This window comes from Melanerpes formicivorus, unplaced genomic scaffold (assembly GCF_026170545.1).
Source record: "Melanerpes formicivorus ecotype bairdi unplaced genomic scaffold, bMelFor1.0.p_v2 SCAF_1, whole genome shotgun sequence".
NCBI classification, from domain to species: Eukaryota; Metazoa; Chordata; class Aves; order Piciformes; family Picidae; genus Melanerpes; species Melanerpes formicivorus.
The window spans coordinates 52,196,022-52,216,204 of record NW_027142353.1 but is presented as its reverse complement, the minus strand read 5'-3'; the positions used below and the strand labels follow the sequence as shown (position 1 = coordinate 52,216,204).

Genomic DNA, 20,183 nt, shown 5'->3' with positions numbered 1-20,183 from the left:
AAGGTAATGAGGTGATAACCACAGCTAATGTGAGTTGTGAAAACCAAATGGTGTTGAAGGAGTATAATTTGCCTTTGGGAATCCCAGGTCCCAGAGACACAAGAAAAAGGCTGGAGTGAGGAAGATGTACCCTTGGTGGCTGAGGATCAGGTCAAGGAATACTTAAGAAACTTGCACATACATAAGTCAGTTGGCCCTGATAGGATGTATCCACATTGCGGAGAGAGCTGGCAGATGTTGTTGCAAGGTCAGTCTCAATCATCTTTGATTAATCATGGCAACTGGGAGAAGTGCCCAAGGACTGGAGGAAAGTATTTGCCACCCCCATCTCCAAGAAGGGTAAGAGGGGTGACCTAGGGAGCTACAGACCAGTCACCTTCACCCTGATCCCTAAGATAGTGATAAATCAGCTAATCCTGGAAACTGTCTTTAGGCACATCAAGGACATAGACATCATCAAGAATAGTCATCATGGCTTCACCAAGGGGAAGTCGCATTTGACCAACTTAGTAAAATTCCATGATGAAGTTACTGGGCTGGTAGTTGAGAGGAGGGTCATAGGTGTTGTCTGCCTCTACATCAGTAAGGCTTTTGACACTGTCCCCTGTAAGATCCTCGAAGAGAAGTGGCTGACATATGGGTTGAATAAGCAGCTGCTAAGGTGAATTAAAACTGGCTGAACAGTGGCACCCAGAGGGTGGTGATCAGTGCCATACTCTATCTGGAGGCCAGTGACCCGTTGTGTACTGCAGGGATCAGTGCTGCTCAACATCTTTGCTAATGATCTGAATGATGGTGCAGAGCATACCCTGTCCTCCAGGAAGATCTTGATGGGCTGGAGAAATGGGCCAAGAGGTACCTCATGAAATTTAACAAGAAGTACAAAGTCCTACAGCTGGGGTTGACCAGCCACATATTCCAGCACATACCGGGCACATCCACCTTGAAATCTGCTTAAAAGGAAGAAATCTGGGGGTCTTGGTGGACACCAGGTTGAATATGAGCCAGCAACAGGTCTTTGTGGCAAAGAAAGTGAATGTTATCCTAGGATACATTAGACAAAGCATTGCCCCCTGGTCAAGAGGGATGATCCTTTCCATCTACACATCACTGGTCTGGCCACACCTGGAGTGCTGTGTCCACTTCTGGGCTCCCCAGCACAAGAGAGACATGGACATACTGGAGACAGTCCAGCAAAGGGCTGTGAAGATGATGAAGAGACTGGGGCATCTCTCCTGTGAGGAAAGGCTGAAACCTGTGATTGTTCAGCCTGGAGAAGAGACAGCTGAGGGGAATCTCATCAATGTACATCAATACCTGAAGGTAGGGTACAAAAGAGGTTGGAGCCAAGCTCTTCTCATTGGTGGCCAGTGACAGGACCAGAGGCAACAGGCACAAACTGAAATACAGAAGGTTCTGAACATCCAGAAACACTTTTGCACTGTGTGACTGAGCACTGACACAGATTGCCCAGAAAGGTTGTAGAGTCTCCTTCCTTGAAGGTATTCAAAAGTTGTCTGGACGTAGTCCAGGACAGCCTGCTCTAGGTGGCCCAGCTTGAGCAGAAGACTTGAACCGGGTGACTTCCAGATGTTCTTTTCAACCTCAGCCCTTCTGTGATTGTGTGAATTTCCTCTCTGACAGGGTGGCTGCTTGCTGGGGCTGTTAGCAGGGCATCATGCTGTCACCACGTGGTATTACAATGGCTACTGAGAAGCTGCTTCTTGAGCTCGAGGGAAAGATTACAGTGATGAAATCCCTGCAAGGTAGCACTGCCACTCAGTGGGCATCACTCAAACCCTGCTAATCAGTAGCTTCCAGGGAAATCTGTGGGCTTTGCTGTCCTGAGCTACTGTCAATTCACCACTCTCCCCATGGCAGAGAGAATGTCAAATCTTCAGATGTGCCCAGGTGGGAAGTGAGCTTGAATCATCCTAGTAGAGGGGCTCAGATTCAAACTCCTCTTGCTACATTGCAGCAATGCACCAGGCTCAACACACTGGTATTTATTAAATATAAACCTAAGCAACCATGCTGGAGAAGATGAGCCCTGGAGCACAAAATCCATTAGATGGTCTCACTGGTTAGGCAGGAGTGCTGGAGAAATGGACCCAAGGGTAAAGTGCAGCCACAGGGATGTCAGCAGTGCAGCACTTGCACAAAAAAGGCAGATTTTACTTGGGAAGCAGTGGGTGAAACACAGACACTGAGGAAGACACTTCACTGGAGAGCCAGGAGAGACTACAGGCTCTGTCTTCACACACTGTGTTTTGAGCTGATTTTGTACAGATGGAGTATGAAGACAGTTACAAAAAGGAAGAAGCCTGGGAAATGTAAAGAATGGGAGATTTTGGAGACAGCACTCTGACTGCTCCCACAGTGTCGTTCATTTGCCTCTGCAAAATGAAGACAGCATTAAACCAACAAAACTGCTTCATTGCCCTTTTCTTTGTGTTGCTCTTCACATTCCCAGCTCTGTTGATGCCATCCTCTGGGGTTTTGTCAGGCTTCAGAAAGGATGCAATGCTGAAGCAGAGTGACGTGCTGGCAGGCAGTGCTGCACACCTATGGATATGATCTGTGTTTCTGGGGGTTCTGCAGTGCTCAAAGTTTGCAAAGTGTGGTGCTAATATTAGCCAAACAGTCCAAGGGGCTTGCATCCTGTTGCAGCTATGATAAAGCATGATGGCTTTGTGACACCTGACATTTATATACAGGAACTTCCCAGAAGCAGGTGTTATTTTATTAGAAGACAGCCTTTCACTGGAGTCCTTGCAGCCAAGTGCTGAGCAGAGTGCATGAGAGGAGAGATGATCATCCCAACAGATATTTATAGATCTGTGTTCCCAGTCCTTTCCTCTTTGGTATGAAAGCAATTCTACGAAAGGATTATTTTGACTGGCTGTTCAAGATTTCCAGAGAAGGAGATTAATGTGTAGGAAGCCTCTCAGCACAACTAAAAAGGTTTGCTGGTTGCACATTTTCATGAGCTGCATGGCTGACTGTGTCAAGGTTATCTTCCTCTGACAGGAAAATGTGGATGTCAAATAGCAGCGCAGCAAGCAGAAGGGCTGGGGTCTGACAGCAGCTGCTGAAGTGCAGAATTAACTGTGCCTGGAGAGCACTGAACACAACTAGGGGCTACAGTGGATTCAGTGGATGTTCCCCAAGGTCTCCATCCCTCCTCCTTCTTTTTGTTTTATTTTTTTTGCCTACTTGAGAATATCCTCTATTTCAAATGGCCAAGTGGGACAAGATGAAAGTGTCTTGCACTCACCTTTCTCCTGGGTGGACAGGGTTCTCCAGTGGTGCCAGCTTTGCCTGCCCCAGACAGTGATCCTGTATGTCTCCCACAACAGAAGGAGAGGCAAGAGCTGCCTAGATGTTTAGGTCTCAGAGAGAGGCAAACATTTAATGTGTAGATGTGGCAGAAGCTGTTTGCAGAATAATTTTGACCACACTTTACCCTCTCTTGCCGAGGCAATTCTCCAAATTGCAAACAAATTGCCAGACCCTCCTTCCATCCTACAGTTATTTCACCAGAAGCAAGGGGTAAAAAAAGATAATATTTTCCCCTGCAAGAGGCTTCTGCTCTGTCCAGCTATGTTTACAACAGTATTACTCTGCCACAGTAAAGGGCCAAGACTTCTGCGTCACTCATACCCTTCTGATTTCATCTGCTTTTTCTGAAGCAGAGCTGCCAGGGTGATGTTGCACTTAAAAAATCCACACCAAAACATCACAAACCTACAGTTCTTATTTTAAGGCAGCCATACCGGATTCTCACTGGCAAAGATCTTTCCTCCACTCAGAAATCATCTTAGCAAGCCCTGGAGCTGATGTCATGGTGAGGTTTTTTTTCCAGGGAGGAGGGTGAAGCCCTGTTTTCCTCCATGCATACCTGAGGAATACCTGACTTTGGAGCGAGGCTCAGCAAGAGGTAATGGGTTGGGTTCCCAGTGAAACACTGATGCCACTGGCAGGTCCTGTGGTGCCAAGCACTGCCAGGGGACAGACGGGTATCAGAACAGGTAAAGCAGAACATCAAAGCAGGCATTGAGAGATAGGAAAGCAAAGAGGTAGAAAACAGAGTGAGACAAAGGAAAAAGTGAAGGCATCAGCAGTCCAGCTCTTACATGGCATGCACATAGGAGTATTTTGGGGGACTTTTTAGCAGCTTCAGACCTTAGCAGCCTGATTCCTACCCCCTTTAACAGGAGACTTCTGCCAAACTGAAGCCACTTTTGGGAAGCCTTTGAAAGCAGGCAAGCATGTGCATTCTTGTGGCAAGTTGGAGGAAATCTCAGTGCAGGCTCATAGGCTTTAACTGCCTCTTGTAAAAGCAAGCCTCAAGCTGCCTGGTGGGTTTACACCAGAGTAAAACAGGCAGAATAAAAACAAGGATCAATGACTGCTGTGGGAGGACAGCTGGAAGTTGTCCTGCTGTGGATGCCCTGAGAACCTGTGCTGTCTCTTTTGTCCCCTCCCATCAGCAGCTCCATCCTGCCTGCCCATGTCCATGCACAGGTCCTTCCTTCACGGTCATGGCACTGTTGTCCACTTGGAAAATGCTCTTTTTTTGAAACTTAATTCCATGACTGCTTTTAGGTGATGGGTTTTCCTCTTCAGGAGATTAGTAGAAGCTCAGCATTAAACACCATCACTAAATACCAGCTATGATCCTGTAGACCACAAAACATAAACTTTGTTGCTCAAGTAAGAAAAGGCAATTTTGTGGGGAAAAAAAGAGAACTTCAGTCCTATTATAAACATTTGGCCTAACAAAATCTCAAATCCCAACTGAGATACTATTTATGGTCTTGCTGCTTGCACAGTTGTGTCTATATGAATGTATCCTAGAAAAACAGCCATCCTCTTAGGTCACAACTCACAATGTTAATCATCTACCTCTCAACCATCATGTTTCTATATATTTGCTTGTACCCAAAGTAGCTAAGTGGTACAGACAATAATAATTTGCATGCTAGGGAGGCTGGATAAAAGCAGTGTTGTAGGTAAATGTGTCCCCATTGAACAAGATGGGGTTTGCATCTTGGTACCTACTGAGAAGTCCTAATAGGCTGTGTCTCGTCCAGAGAGAGGTAACAAGTTAACTGGCTGTGGTTTGGTTGCTGGGGCAGCACTCAGACCTTCTGGATAGCGTGTGGTGGAGTTCAGACAGGTGGGGCAAAAGTCCAGGGGTCAGTCTTGTGAAAATGTTCCTTTATGATAACATTTAATCTCTGCTAAAGTTGAGCATTATTCATAAAGGTTTTCACTGTTACCGTATGGGCAAAAGGGAGCAGAGCAGTTACAGTCAACAAGTGATGTGCACTTTGCATGAGGATGCTTTCCAGTGATCTGACACAAGCTGTGGGACTTTCTGCAGCCATCCAACACCACAGCCTGTGCTTCCCTGCCACCTCTGTCACAGGGCTGGAGTCAAGTTGTGGACATGGTATAGCATTTATGTTCAGCCATTTGGGGCTTCAACTACTAAAACTGGGGTACAACTGTGAAATCTGAGCCTGTAAAATGCTGAATGCTGGTAGCTGTCTCTGTTTTCCAGGGAGTTATTTGTAGGGAGAAGAAAGCAAGGTCCATCATTGGTAGCGAAAGGCATATTTCTGACCCACCATGTGAAGCTCACAGAGTTTATGTACTGCCCCTTCAAATGTGCCAGATGGATCAGGAGCTTTTGATTCTTACTTGGAAATGGGGGATCTCTTCACTGGTGAGGCTGATTGATGGAGATGCAATCAAGGAGGGTACATGCCTGAGAGCAGTAGTGTTATTGAGACTCACCAATGTTATTTTTCCTCCCATCTACTTTTGACATAGTCAAGCACTTGCACAGGACAGGATAGCCTGCCTGGTCACTTCCAGCCATTCTACTGTTCCATACAGCTGGGCATATGGTCAGATATACTTTAGATAACAAGGTTACTGTTTTCTTTCTGTGCAGGAAGGGCAATAGGTACCTTTCCACATTGCATATCCTCTTAAATCACAGACATAAAATCTCTTGTTTCTCTAGGCTTTGCCTGTGTGTGGTGAGTGACTGAAGGAGTGAGTGAACCAGCCAGCCAGCCTGTGGCTGTGTTGTGTTGACAGGCACCCAAGCAGAGGGTGCTGCCACTCTCCTGTGGAACCATAGGAAGTGTTTCATGATTCAAGATAAGAAAGACCTTCATTTCCTCCTTCTGTACTTGCAGGGTTGAACTGCTGCCGAGACTGCACCATCCACCCTGACAGCCTGCTTGCAGAATGGACCAGGAAACCCTGGGAAGCATTGTCCTGCTTGCCATCGTCACCTTGATAAGTGTTGTCCAGAATGGTAAGACAAAAATAAGTATTTATTTAAGGTCTAAAAGGGAGCTGAGAACAGTGCAGGGTGATGTGTGAATATCTGATCTTTGAATAAATCTCTGTTTATAAATGCATGTGTGCTTAGGCATGACTTTGGCTTTAGAAGTGGTCTTCTAAGCACACATTCTTGCATGCCGCTGTTGCACTGCTTTGGCAGGTGCATGGTCCCACTCTGATATTCTAGAGTGAGGTTGTTATACATATGTCAGCTAATGAAAGGACTAATATTCTGGGGTACCCTGTGACAGTACTCATTTAGATTTGATGGCTTAGACCTCCTTTCCTGACTAAAGTCCCTAAAGTGGGTAGTCAGGGTTGCTCTCCAGCCAGAGCTTTGCTGCCATGGACAGGGGCTGGAGTCCCGGCAAGCTGCAGTGGGTCAGACATTTGTATGGAGCTAGGCAAAGGGGGCAAACCCACACGGACTCATTGGAAGAGTTTGGTTTATTTGTGGGCAGGTACCTATACTGCTTTCCTGCATCTCCAGGTCCTACTAATCTCAGTTAACTGCTGTCCCAAGAATGCTGCACATTTCCTGCAATGAAGAAGTTTCCTTTTGCTTAGACTGTTATTGTCCCTACTGTTCTTCAGATTTTTAGAAGTAAACCAAGTTTCTCTCTTGCACAAATCTGATTTAAACTGTATCATTACCTCGCACAAGTACTTAATTATTCTAGCAGTAAATTCTCTCCAGAATACAGGGAAGGCAATGAGTTCTGCCCCAGGTGTGCTGAGATCACCCAGGTTCAAGGAGGGCCAGTAGTGGGATAGGGGGGCTTACACAAATGGTAGAAATCTTCTGTGAAGCTGCCTTGGTACGAATGGGAACTTCCCACTGAGCACAACCCCTGTGCTCAGACCTAGGAAATGGGCTATTCTTGGACTGCTGCAGAGAGGGGAAGTGGTGGGAGCCTCAGCATAAGCCAGGCTGCTAGAGAGCAAAATTTAAAAGGGATGCAAACTGTGTTAATTTATACATAGACACTAAATGCCACATTGTTTAACCCAGTGCTGGTTTATGGCAAAGGCATAGCATGTGGCATCACCAGAATATGGCACACTTTGATCAGAGCACATTCCACAGTTAAAAAAATATGTCAAATATTAATTTCTTGCTATCAAACCAAGTTATTTTATATACAGGGGTTTTTCCTCTCACTTTGAAGCTCAGGCATTTGCCTTCCAGCCTGACACACTCATGGAAATCTGTCTGTGAGATTATTGACCCAGCTGCTGCAAACAGGCAGTGCAGTGGGCTTGGCAGAGGACTTATCATGCCAAGCACGAGTAGCACACAGCCCTAAACCATGATTTCAGACCTTGCATCATCTGATTTCCTCTCCCCAGGCTTTCTGGCTAGAAAGACTGAACTAATATGCAGTCCTGTAACAAATGCAGCTATTAAGGCAGTGGAAATGCTTGCCAAGGACTATCAGTTGTACTGAACTCCTGCTATGGCTCTAGTTCAGAAAAGCACTTGGGCATCTGCTTGACTGTCTCTGAGTATGTGAAATCAGCACCATGTAAATTGGGGTTTGTATGCTTTTCTGCATCTGGTACAGAATTGCAAAGCAGTTTGGGTGAGTGCTGTTATTCCTGAAACTGGAAGAGGGCTGGGGTGCTGCCCTAGCCTGACACCCACTTACTGTCACCTTGTTCATGGAGGTGTTCTTGTGTAACCTAATCTAGGCATACCTGTGTTATCAGGAGGGCTGGACTAGGTGATCTCTGGAGGTCCCTTCTAACCCCTACCATTCTATGATTCTGACATTCTCTGTTGGGAATCTCCACATCCTACAGAATGATTTGTGTGGCCGGATGGCGCTGAGTCACACATGTAGCTTTAAATTTTGTTCTTGCATCACATAGAGACTGCAATTCAGCAGCTTTCAGGGCAAATCAGCGGTCATGGCTGAGCAGATCGGGGCAGAGGAAGCAGGGTGAGGTCTAAACAAAGAAGGAGCAATGTGCATGTTTGGCAGGGCTTGCTAGGTGAAAGCATGAGTGCAGTGTTTCTGTTGGCATGAACTTGTGAGAGGAAAGGGTCCAGCGGAGGGCTACGAGGATGATTAGGGGACTGGAGCACATGCCTTATGAGGAAAGGCTGAGAGACCTGGGGCTTTTTAGTCTGGAACAAAGAAGACTTGGAGGGGATTTAATAAACATTTATAAATATCTGATGGGTGGGTGTCAGGAGGGAGGGGACAGGCTCTGCTCACTTGCTCCCTGTGATAGGAGAAGGAGCAATGGATGTAAGCTGCAGCACAGGAGGTTCCACCTCAACACAAGGAGGAACTTCTTTTCTGTAAGGGTCACAGACCACTGGAACAGGATCCCCAGAGAGGTTGTGGAGTCTTCTTCTCTGGAGACTTTCAAGGCCTGTCTGGATGTGTTCCTTTGTAACCTGAGCTAGATTGTATGGTCCTGCTCTGGCAGGGGGGTTGGACTCAATGATCTCTTTGGGTCCCTTCCAACCCCTGACATCCTGTGATCCTGTGAACAACCAGGCTTGGACTGAACTCTTGCCTATTAACTTGTCCAGAGTGGGGACCGCAATGATTCAGGCTCAGAACAGCTTGTGTAGCCCTGAAGCTTCAGGGCATCACCTGCAGTTCAGCTGAATGAAATCCCTCAGCTCCAGCCCTGCTCCACTCACTCATCTCATGACAACTTTTGAAACCATGCTTTTGCCTTGAGGTTCAGAATAAAGAGCAGGAAATATATCAATGGTGTTGCAAGCTGCTTCGCACTGTAGTCTCCTACAGTGGAAGCACCTGCAGCAGCGGAGAGGGAGTACGTACTCTTGGCTACCTCTGAAGCTGTGGCTTTTTCTTATGATTTCACATACATGCTAAAAGGAAGGGAGAAGTTATTCTACATATCTCAGTGAGCCCATCCAGTCTGGGACTTGCAGGAAGTGGTTTCCCATCACTGCAGCTTTGCATTGGACAAAAAAACCCTGCCTTCAGCTGGGTCCTCTTAGACTCTGTAGGTAGGCTTGTAGCCCCATGTCAAAGACCATGGGTGGTGGGAGGCTGGTAATGCTAACTGCTTTTGGTGGCTGTGCCACTGGGCAGAGCATGCTCTGAGTTCTCCAGGGCCAGGTCCTCCAAGAGCTGTCCACTGCAGTGTGTTGGTGGCACTGGGAGGGTCTGCAGCCTGGCTCAGAGCAGGGACACTGGCTTAGAACAGCACAGGTTTTTCTGGAGAAGGGCTGTAGGTACCCAGGGAATCACTTGAAAATGGAAGGCAAAAAACTCAGTAACTTTTTAATGAAGGCAGTGGAAGCACAAAAGTCATACTTACAGCACCAGTGATGGGGGGGGGGCGGGAAATAGAGAGACATAACACTTCAGATTCCAGGGATGAAATCCTGTTGCTTATCCTGTTCTGTTACTATAATAATATCTTTTCATATATGTGTGGCTAATATTCTAAACCAGATGGGATGCATGATAATACAGAGCTTGCAGCTTGTAGTCTGTCAGGGCCCTCTCTGGTGTATTTAGACACACGATTGATGATCTCTGGTTTGGTGTCATCAGATAATGTCTTTGTTAAGTGCATGATACATTATCTTGAGGTGCTGCATTTTTGCAACAGCTAACACCCTGATGTATTACTGTTGCATAAAAGGAGGATATACACAATATAGACATATAGGGATCAGACATCATGACCAAGTTTTCAATGGGCCTTTCTGGAAAATTAACCAAGCCTGCAGAATGTCCCTAGTTTGGCAAATGAGTATCACTAAAAGAGAAGAGAATCCATTGTCTCTCTGCTCTGTTAAAATCTGGGTTTGGCAGCTCTGACTAGAAAGCTTCTTTCCCACTGGGAGCTCAAAGGATGGAATCTGTGTTGTACTTCTGCAGCAGGCAGAGGTGCAAGTTGGCGGAAGTGCAGTGTGGCGATGAAGCAGGGCTCAGAGAAGACAGCCTGCTGCCAGTCACATACAAACACGTGGAGAAGTCTGAGGTCAGATCACATTGCGCCCTTGAACCCTTGAAGGTTTTAGTTCCACCTCAGTGAGTGAACATGCACACTGGCCACATTCTGCACCTCCAGCACCCTGTGTCCTCTTCTGCCATCCAGCCCGGATGCTCATGAGAACAGCGATGAGCCCACAAAGCCCAGCTCCTGCAACATCTCCAAATGACCTCTCAGATGAAACACTGTGTTTTTTTCACAGCTTTTTTTGCGAGCAAACTGGAGCACGAGAGCAAACACTGCAACGGCAAGGGGCTCCAGCGCCTGGGATCCTCTGCTTTCGACCGTGTCTACACTGCCAAGTGAGTAAGCAAGCCCTGACGTGCTGGTGAGGACAGAGTGGGGTTAATGTCTCTTTTTTTTTTTAAGGGTTTAATTCAAACTTTTTTGTGGTGCAGACTTTGCTCTGCAGACCCATTGCTGTGTGCATTGCAGTGACATTGAAACCCATGGTCCTCCAGTGTGTTTGCTGAAACACTGGAAGCTGTATTTATATTGGACTTGCTGCCCTCAGGTGTTTTACGCCCTTTCATTGTCAGCCCATGCATCCAGCAGTAGCTAATACCAGAAGTGTGATACAAGCACAGTTGGTGTCCCAGGGGCACTGTGGCTCTAAAGAAAATAACTGGTGCAGAGATGCTGACCTGCTGAGGAGCAAGTTGGTGGCAGAGCTCGTATGAACTCTTGTGCCTCTGCCCCCAGGCAGCTCCCTCAGTACATGGCTCTTCACTTCTCTGCCACCTTTTGTCTTTGACATCCCTTCAGGGAGAGCGGAGGGGGAAATTAATTCCAACCCAGAAGATAAAAGAACATAAAATATTTTTTATTATCCATGAAGTGCTGTTTACAACTGGATGGGATATCCAAGTGCTGCCCTTCACAGATGTGCAACCACTGCCAAGGGCAGAGTGCTTCCCTCTCAGACAGCACTCCTGGCCAAAGGAGCCAGACACTCCTATTTGCTGGGGGAATTTCCTTTCACTGGTTTCAGGCAGCTTTCGATGCCACTAACTTGTTTAATATGACTTAATTGCAAGGGTATTCCATGCCAATAAAAGCACACAGCATCTATTATACACATGCCTTCATCAAACAGGTTAGAGGAGGAAAGTGGCTTTCACAGGTGCCAGGCATGCGTGCAGGGCGGTTTGTTTCCTCATCAGGCAGGACAAAGGCATCCTTTATCTGGGTGAGGACACAGGGAAACAGACCTGCAGGCCAGGCAGCTGCTGTGTTCAGGCATGGACACAGCAGTCACCCCCCCAGCAGCAGCCTGCTGCAGGTAGGTTCAGGGTGTCCTGCTATTCTGAGGTAAATGCCCACCTGCAATGGCATTAGTGCAGCCCAAATTCACTGCCCACTGTCCTTTGCTAGGGAGAGACGTTGATTATGTTTCCATTTCCTCACATTCTGATCTCTGTCGTATAACGGTCATGTAGGACCACTTTTGTATTAAGCTGGTCATAAGATGAAGTAGTTCTGCAAAACTATCACAAATAAAGTGCATATATTTGAATGCTGATGTCACTGTGTTCATGCCCAGCAGTTTATCTCTGTGAAAAAACAAACCCAAGCAAACAACACAAAAAAAAATGCTCACAAAACCTGAGGAATGTTGTGAGAATGACACCACCATTGCAGGTTTTCTGATCAATGGTGTGTCATTATGACCACCATATACTCACAGCTGTATCTATACCTGTGCTGTCTCATCTTGCTCATAGATTACAGTGTCTTGGAAACAAAGACCACTGCCTTTTTTTGCAGTGGTACAGTGTCTTAACAATCAATGTGTCACTCATCCACGAGGAAAGCTATATCTATCAAGGAATAACAGCTGAATTCCATATGTATACATTTATCATTGAAGTGTCCAGCAAAAGCCCTTCCCTAGATATAGGAAACACACTGGAATTCAGTAGTAATGCTTTTAGGGTTCACAGTCTTTTGGAGGAATGAATTCATGGTGAGTGAAAGAACCTAGCTTGTGAGGGGTTTGGAGCACAAGCCCTGTGAGCAGAGGCTGAGGGAGCTGGGGTTGCTTAGACTGGAGAAGAGGAGGTTCAGGGGAGACCTTATTGCTGTCTACAATTACCTGAAGGGAGGTTGTAGCCAGGTGAGGGTTGGTCTCCTCTCCCAGGCAGCCAGTACCAGAACAAGAGGACACAGTCTCAGGCTGCACCAGGGGAGGTTTAGGCTGGATGTTAGGAAGAACTTCTTCACAGAAACAGTGATTTGCCATTGGAATGGGCTGCCCAGGGAGGTGGTGGAGTCACCATCGCTGGAGGTGTTTAGGAAGAGAGTAGATGGGGCCCTTGGTGCCATGGTTTAGTTGATTAGATGGCGTTGGATGGGAGGTTGGACTCAATTATCTCAAAGGTCTTTTCCAACCTAGTTAATTCTATTCTATTCTATTCTATTCTATTCTATTCTATTCTATTCTATTCTATTCTATTCTATTCTATTCTATTCTATTTCCTACTGTTTATATAACTGAGATAATAATTATATATATATATATTTTATATAACAAGGCCAGGTCGAATGAAGCCTTGAGCAGCTGAGTCTAGTTGAGAGGCATCCCTGCCCTTGGGTGGGGAGATTGGAGTAGATGATCTCTGAGGTCCCTTCCAACCTAAGCCATTTTGTGATTCTGTGATTTCCTTTCCAGCCAGAACTGTGGACACGCGTACCCTACGTTTCTTGCTGTGCTTTGGTGTGCTGGCCTTCTCTGCAGCCAAGGTAACACTCATTTATTTTTTTCCCTTCAGCCTTGCTCTCATTTCAGCAAGGGATGGCAAGTGCTTCAGAAGTTACAGTTCCAGGGATTAAATCCTCCTGCTGGGGAGCAGCCTGCCTCAGTGGGCTGTCCTGCAGCTGCACATGGTGTCCAATTAGCAGCACACTCCTGGCACGGTTTATGCCAGCATATGTCTTTGCAGACATGATTCAGGACAGTTCAGGCCAGGGACATTTCCCATACAGACAGGCATTACAGACAAGGTCCCTCTGTTTTGAATGGAGGGTTTAGTACCTGGATTCTGGATGCCACATTGTTCACCCTTGGGACTGGAAATGGACATTTAATTAAATTGGTAAGGCTGCTCTCCCTTCCCAGCACTGAAGGCAGCCCAGAAGTATTTATCTGTATTTCTAAATATGATCACCTTCAATGCAATTGGAGTGGTCCAAAAGTTAGGATGAGTACTTTCCTGGACTCTGTGGCAATTCTTTCTGCAAGGGAGGAGTTTGTTGACCAGAAGTGGGACTTTTGCCTGCAGGTATGGAGAAAGCTAAAATTAGGAAGAAAAGAGGAAAAGCCCCTGTTTTATGTACTCAGAAATGAGTACTGGACTATAGTACAGTGCTCCATCTATACCTGGAGAAGACAATCTATTGGCTACCTTTTATTTTTGGTGGAGACAGTGCCTGAGCTTGCACCCTCCTGCCTGAGCTGGGCATGACCCATGTGAGGTTTCTGACAGGGACAGGTGTGTGCTCTGCAGTGGACACAGCTGTGGGGAGGAGTATACTCACAAAGGCTTCAGAAAAGCCAGAGTGAGGGCAAGGCTGTGTTTTGTTTCCCACACAAATGTCTCTGTCCTGGTTCCAGCACTCATTCCATAACCCGAGACTGCAGGTTCTGACTTCCCGGTCTGGCCCAGGCAGCAGGTGGGGACAATACATACAGTGAGACATGCGTTGGTGTTTGTAATGCTTTGGTTTACTCTTTACCCAGCTCCTGCTGCTTTTGCTGGCCTGATGTACTTGTTTGTGAGGCAGAAGTACTTTGTGGGCTACCTTGGGGAAAGGACTCAGAGGTAAGGACTTGCAGAGCCTCTTTGCAAAACCCAGGATGCAGCAGCAGTGCATCTGGATGCTGCCACTTCCACAGCCACTGGATTATGGCATTGTGATGATTGCTTACATGGGATAGCACAGGAAAACCACCCTCTTCTGGGTGCACAAGAGGAGCTGTGGCATATGTAGGAGGTGCAGTGCAAACAGAGTCAGAGGATCTGCAGGAACTGAGTGGCTGCTTCAGCAGTTCCTGGTCATAGCATCTGCAAACCCACACATTTGAGTGTCTGTGCTGCTATTTGCACAAGGTTGTGCTTTTATATTCATAAAGCTCATTACACACATGGAACAGTTTGTGACGGCTGGGAAGACATACAAGTCTCTCTGAATAGCCACTTTTGCAAGCAGCAACCTATGCTGGGCATAGAAGGCCAAATCCAAACCCAGATGGATCCTGAAAATGACAGGATTGCCCTGCAATGCAAGACAGAGCAGAATTTTGCCCCTCCATCGCAGCCCTTGGGGTCTTTCAGCTGGTCTCAGCAGCAGAGGTAAAAGCCTGAGGACTTCTCGTGTGGGGTGGCACACATTAATGCATTGCTTCCCCTGCTTTCTGTCTCCTCAGCACTCCTGGCTACTTGTTTGGAAAGCGCATCATTTTATTCCTGTTCCTCATGTCCCTGGCTGGAATACTCAACTACTATCTCATCTTCTTTTTTGGAAGTGACTTTGAAATACACATAAAAACGATAACCAGCGCAATCTCTCCGTTGCTGCTCATCCCCTAGCTCCCCACATCAGCGAGGGGCTCAGCATGCTTAAGATATCGATACCAAGAAGCAGCTGTAATTCGTCTAAGAAATGAACCTTTAACCCTTTTACATTGCTGTAAATGTCATCCCTGAGGGGCTTTGTAGTTTGATTTAACCTTGCTTCTTCCTTCAGGAGAAAGACCTGTTGTGAGCACCGTGCACCCCCAAGCAATGGTAACAACTTTCAGTTAATTATTTTGATTTTTTCCCCCCCCCTAAAATGCAGCTTGCAAGCTGATATTGAACGACTGCAAGGGTCACTGTGTGCTTGTTTCATGACTGCATTGTACTTAGATTTTGTCTCATATCCAGGAGCCTCTCAATGTTGTTCCTGATCAATGGCTCCCACAGTTGTCCTCGCACAGGGGTATTGTCTTTCACAGCATCTCGCATGCTCCTGCCCACGCAAAGACATGGACCAGCTTCATCACCTACCCTTTCTCTCCCACTTGTTGATGACTGTGCTGCCACTTCTGCAGGAGGACAGCAAACTGGCCCATGCCTGGTCTTCCTTGATAAATATTCATGTGCTTAGGGCTCCCAACACTGATCTCTTTTATGCTTCAGCCTTTTTTGTTCTCACAGAGCTGTGGAAAGGGATCTGGCTTAGATGTGGAGCTGGTGAATTGATGGTGGGGTTGGTTTTGTTTTGCTTGGCTTTGTTTAATAAAATGATTTCAAAGGATGAAATCTGTTTGCTTCCATCTTCTTTGCCTGTAGCATGATCCCAATGCTCCGTGGCTCAGCAGCTGGCTGTTGAGCAGAGCAAGAGAAGAAGCACCAGGCTTTTTGTGTGAGCTGCTAATTGCCCTGGGCATGGCCTCACAAGGACATGAGTTTTACAACTCCCTCTATTAGAAAGTTCAATTTTCTGCCTCTGTCACTAACAATGTGCCTCTACAAGTCCATACTGAGGAGTGGTTTGATTAGAGAAGTGGACTGAGGTAGGTAAACAGACGGGGGCAATCTTTTTAAACACTGCTACCATAAGGATGCTTAAGCTGTTAAGCCTGTCTGATTACCACATGCAGGATGGATAACACTGTATTTTATGACTCCTTTGGGAGGGACAGAGACTCTGTGCTATGTGAGAAGAGGATTTGCAAAGCTGTTCACAAAAGCAGGCACACAAAGATGCCTGTCTTTGTAATGCACCAAGGCTGGTGGGTTTTGTTGCTGCCCAATGGGCCAGAGGCACTTGTGCATGGCTGCTCTCCTCTGCACCTGACTATTTGCACTGCCAAAAAACCCCACATAAGTAATAAACCTAATTTATTGCATGATGATTAGATAATAAATGTTCCTACTGGTTAAACAGGTAATAAAAATTACCTAACCTTCTAACACATAGCTGCTGAGACACCTTATTCCTAGCTACAGCACTTACATTTCTTCCCTCCTTTCCTTCTCAAAAGACCATAATACATACTTGAAACCCTGCTTCATACCATGCTTCTCTGCCACCCTCTCTCTCCATAGCTCATTGGCAGCTGCTCATCCTTAGTAGTGATCCACCACTCCTCTACCCCTAGAGATCAGCCCACCAAAGGATGGCAGCATCTCAGGAGGAGAGAGGTAACCCCTGTGGCCAGGATTTACAGAGCTCTTCTGCACTTCTGGTGTCAGCAAAGGCTCACACTCCTACCCTCATTACCTGTTTCTGAGGAGGAGATACTTCACCAGTACCACATTTGCTGCTCTCCAGATAGTCTGGTCTCCATGAGGTCTGAAACTTGTTTATGGAGACCATCAGTTGTGGAAAGTGGCTCTTCCAAACCTGTGTGTCCACCTTGCAGCACTCCCCAGCTGTATGAGTCTGCCCTGGTGCCTTTTGTCCTCCACAGCAAGTAGCAACTCACTTGACCAACTTCAGATATATCCTGCTAGTATGAGAAGAGGTGCTCTACAAGCCAGCTATCAAGGGCAGAGGACTGAAATCTCTATTTTGGGTCAGATAACCTACCCCAGCACTCTCAGGACTCTCTGTTGACTCAATGGTTGGTTTCCACACAGCTGTATCAGGTCATCTTCTGGGGGAACCAAGGTTCATCTTTTGCTGTAATCATTTGTTTTTCAAGAATATCTCCTATTTACTTCCTCAAAGCCTTTCTGATAATGACAGAGATTAAAATGTAGGCAAAAATCTCTTTTCCATCTATCTATAAATGGAAATGGTGATAGTACCAGACAAATAGGTGGTGCAGAAATTGATCACTATGTAAATTCTTTGAACGTCACTCTGTTTTCCATGTTACAGGCAAGTCTCGTGGTTGTGTTTGCCTTTCTATGAAAGAGTGGCAACATCAGTGGTGTTTGGGCTTTCCCTGCTGTGTTATACAACTGCAGGTTTTGGTTTTGAAGGTAAACCCACCCTGAGCTGGGTGGTACAATTGCCATCACTTTGCACATCAGCTAATCAGAAAGCCACAAACACAGGGTCACACAGGATCACAGGATGTTAGGGGTTGGAAGGGGAATCCTGCCAGAGCAGGGCCCTAGAATCTAGCACAGGTCACACAGGAATGCATTCAGATGGGCTTTGAAAGTCTCCAGAGGAGGAGACTCCACAACCCCTCGGGGGGGCCTGTTCCAGTGCTCTGTGACCCTCACAGTGAAGAAGTTCCTCCTCACGTTGAGGTGGAACTTTCTGTGCTGCAGTTTATATCCATTACCCCTTCTCCTGTCACAAGGTGCAACTAAGAGCCTGTCCCCTCCCTCTTGAGACCCAGCCCTCAGATATTTATAAACATTTATTAAATCCCCCCTCAGTAAGCCCCAGGCTCTCCTCATAGGGCAGGTGCTCCAGTCCCTCAGTCATCCTGGTAGCCCCCGCATTGGACTCTCTTGAGTAGATGCTTCTCCCTCTTGAAGTGGGGAGCCCAGAACTGGATGCAATATTCCAGGTGTGGCCTCACCAGGGCAGAGTAGAAGGGGAGGAGAACCTTCCTTTGTCTGCTGGACACCCTCCTCTTAATGCACCCCAGGATCCCATTTGCTTTCTTGGCTACAAGGGTCCTTCTATGCAGTTGGACTACATGACCTTTAAAGACTCCTTTGACTCCAAACCCTTCTATGGTTCTATGTGAAAATACATAGGCTACTGTAACAGATGTATGGGCATCCACTGGGATCACATACACAAGAACCTTCTAGGACCTACTTAGTAGCACTCCTGCATTAGACATGGGGACATGGCTGGTGGCAGCCACCTCTGATGGCACCCCATTCAGGACTGGCTTGCAGGCGTCAGGGACCAGCACCAGCATTTGGTGTAGCCAAATGGCATGACATGTCCTTGCCTGGAGCAGGACTGCATGTGTACAGCTCTTGCTTTCCCATCCCACCGGTTGTGCCAATGCTGCATCATGTTGCCAGGCTGTGGGCTTTGCTCCCCCTGCCCTGGCTCCTCGTGAGGGCGTGCCACCGCCACGCCGTGGGGCTGTTCATGCATTGAAATCTCAGGTATACAAATAAATGTACTGTCTGTGTGTGTACACACAGACACGGAGTGTTTGCTAACTATAGCTTTATGTATATGTGTGTGTCTATGTGAATATGTATAGTAGGTGCTGAGTCATGTGAATGCAAGAGGCTTTTCAGGGAAGGCAGGGAAGCAGGTTGCTCAGGCACCAGCCTGCCTGCAGCTTGCAGCCTGTATACATCAGAGACTGCGGCGACTGCTGGAAGCCAGGCTATCACAGGATGCCTTTGATCTGCTGACAAAGGCCTAGAGTGCTTACAATATTCCTGCCACAGGAGCTGCTTCTGCTTCAGTACAGCACTACAACCCTCTAGTGGAAACTCAGCCCTATCGGCACGCTGGTGTTTCTGGCCACAGGGTGAGCCACTCTTTTGAGGCTTGAAGCCTGATGGTGATGCAACAACAGCCACACTTCTGAACAGAGGTATTGTTGCTAGTGAATTCTATTTTTTTTTTATTGTTCTGGCCTGTAGGAGCCCCAGTCCTAAAGCAGAACCCCCATCCTACTCCTCACAGAGAGAGCAGTCTTGGTTAGCACAGGTTAACATCCAAGTGGGATAAGAAATCTGAGCACACTACCCACAAGGGTTTTCTGCAGTATTTCCAGATTCCTAGAACTTGCAAAATCAGACTGTGTGTTATCAGCTTGGACTGAGTCACAGCGACACAGCTTTCCAAACGAGTCTCTGGGGACCAAGAGAGCAAGTTCTGCTGTCAAAGGCTGTTCTTCTCTCTCATCTGCTTTGAGATGACTTTCTTATATCAGAGTGGTGGTTTAACATTCACAGAAACCTTTCAAATGCCCTGTTGGAGTGGAATGCTGCAAAGTATTGAACACTGGCCCAAATCAGTGCTGTGCCTTTTGCAAACCACAGTGGGAGCGTGATTAGGTCTTAAAGGGAATGCTTTGAAATAGTCCAGCCTTTATAAGTGAAAGGGCAGTACAGGGTGAGAAGAGTGGTAAAACCATTCCCTGAGTGATTTCAAATTGGTCTCATGGATCAGCCAGAGTGAGCAGGGTGAGCATTCCCTTGGAAAAGCCCTTTGGTGAGCTGCAGAGCCCAGCAGAGCCTTCCAGCATCCTTGCACAGGACATGAGAACACTCAGGGGAGTGAAGGACCCTGGAGGCCGTGACATACATTCAAGACACCTGGGCAATATATACAAGCTTCAGTGTCCCTTTGAGTAATGAAGACTGCTGTCCCCATGCTGTTGGGGAGGGTGCAGGACACCTCAGCTGTGGTTCCTCTCAAGGCAGCTCAGTAGCTTGTGGGATTAGGATGGAGAAGCATCCTCTACACCTTTTACTGGCTGCAGCAGAGAAAGAGCTGCTTTTAGCAGTGCTTCCATGAATGCCAGAAAAACACATCCTGTGGAGGAGAACAGCTCAGGCTGGTGCTTGACCTCTGCCTTATGCTGTACCTGCCATGATGGGGAGGGAAGGCATCAGCACTGCCAGAGTATCTCACTGCTCCCAGCTGGCATGTAGAGACAGGAATGCTGGCAGAAATGAGATTCCTGGTTCTAAAGGACAAGCAGCCTCTACAACAAGCTGCTTTCCCCTTTAGAGGAGAAATAAATAACTCTTCAATTTCAGCTGCTGGGATCTTATCAGTGTGAGATGATTTCATCAGACAGATGAGCTCCAGGGGCGTTGTGCTGGCTCCTTACTGAGCTGCTCAGATGCCATTCACTGGGCACTTCTTGCTTGTGCACAGGGGAGGAGACC

The 20,183-nt window shown here is 47.0% G+C and overlaps 1 protein-coding gene across 1 annotated transcript; it reads left to right on the top strand.

Moving 5' to 3' along the window:
• Positions 1 to 5,041: 5,041 nt before the first annotated feature.
• Positions 5,042 to 15,653, top strand: ALOX5AP (arachidonate 5-lipoxygenase activating protein). The gene is made up of 6 exons (XM_068141839.1): positions 5,042 to 5,102; positions 6,216 to 6,337; positions 10,562 to 10,661; positions 13,031 to 13,101; positions 14,099 to 14,180; positions 14,786 to 15,653. The coding sequence occupies exons 2-6, from the start codon at positions 6,268 to 6,270 to the stop codon at positions 14,946 to 14,948; spliced, it is 486 nt and encodes a 161-aa protein (XP_067997940.1). The 5' UTR covers positions 5,042 to 5,102; positions 6,216 to 6,267; the 3' UTR covers positions 14,949 to 15,653.
• The last annotated feature ends 4,530 nt before the right edge of the window (positions 15,654 to 20,183 follow it).

Bases quoted from the DNA above. Each gene is read 5' to 3' on its own strand.
- ALOX5AP (XM_068141839.1), top strand. From the start codon at position 6,268: ATGGACCAGGAAACCCTGGGAAGCATTGTCCTGCTTGCCATCGTCACC. The intron at 6,338-10,561 runs GTAAGACAAAAA...TTTTTTTCACAG, and splicing joins GATAAGTGTTGTCCAGAATG to CTTTTTTTGCGAGCAAACTG. The intron at 13,102-14,098 runs GTAACACTCATT...CTCTTTACCCAG, and splicing joins TGGCCTTCTCTGCAGCCAAG to CTCCTGCTGCTTTTGCTGGC.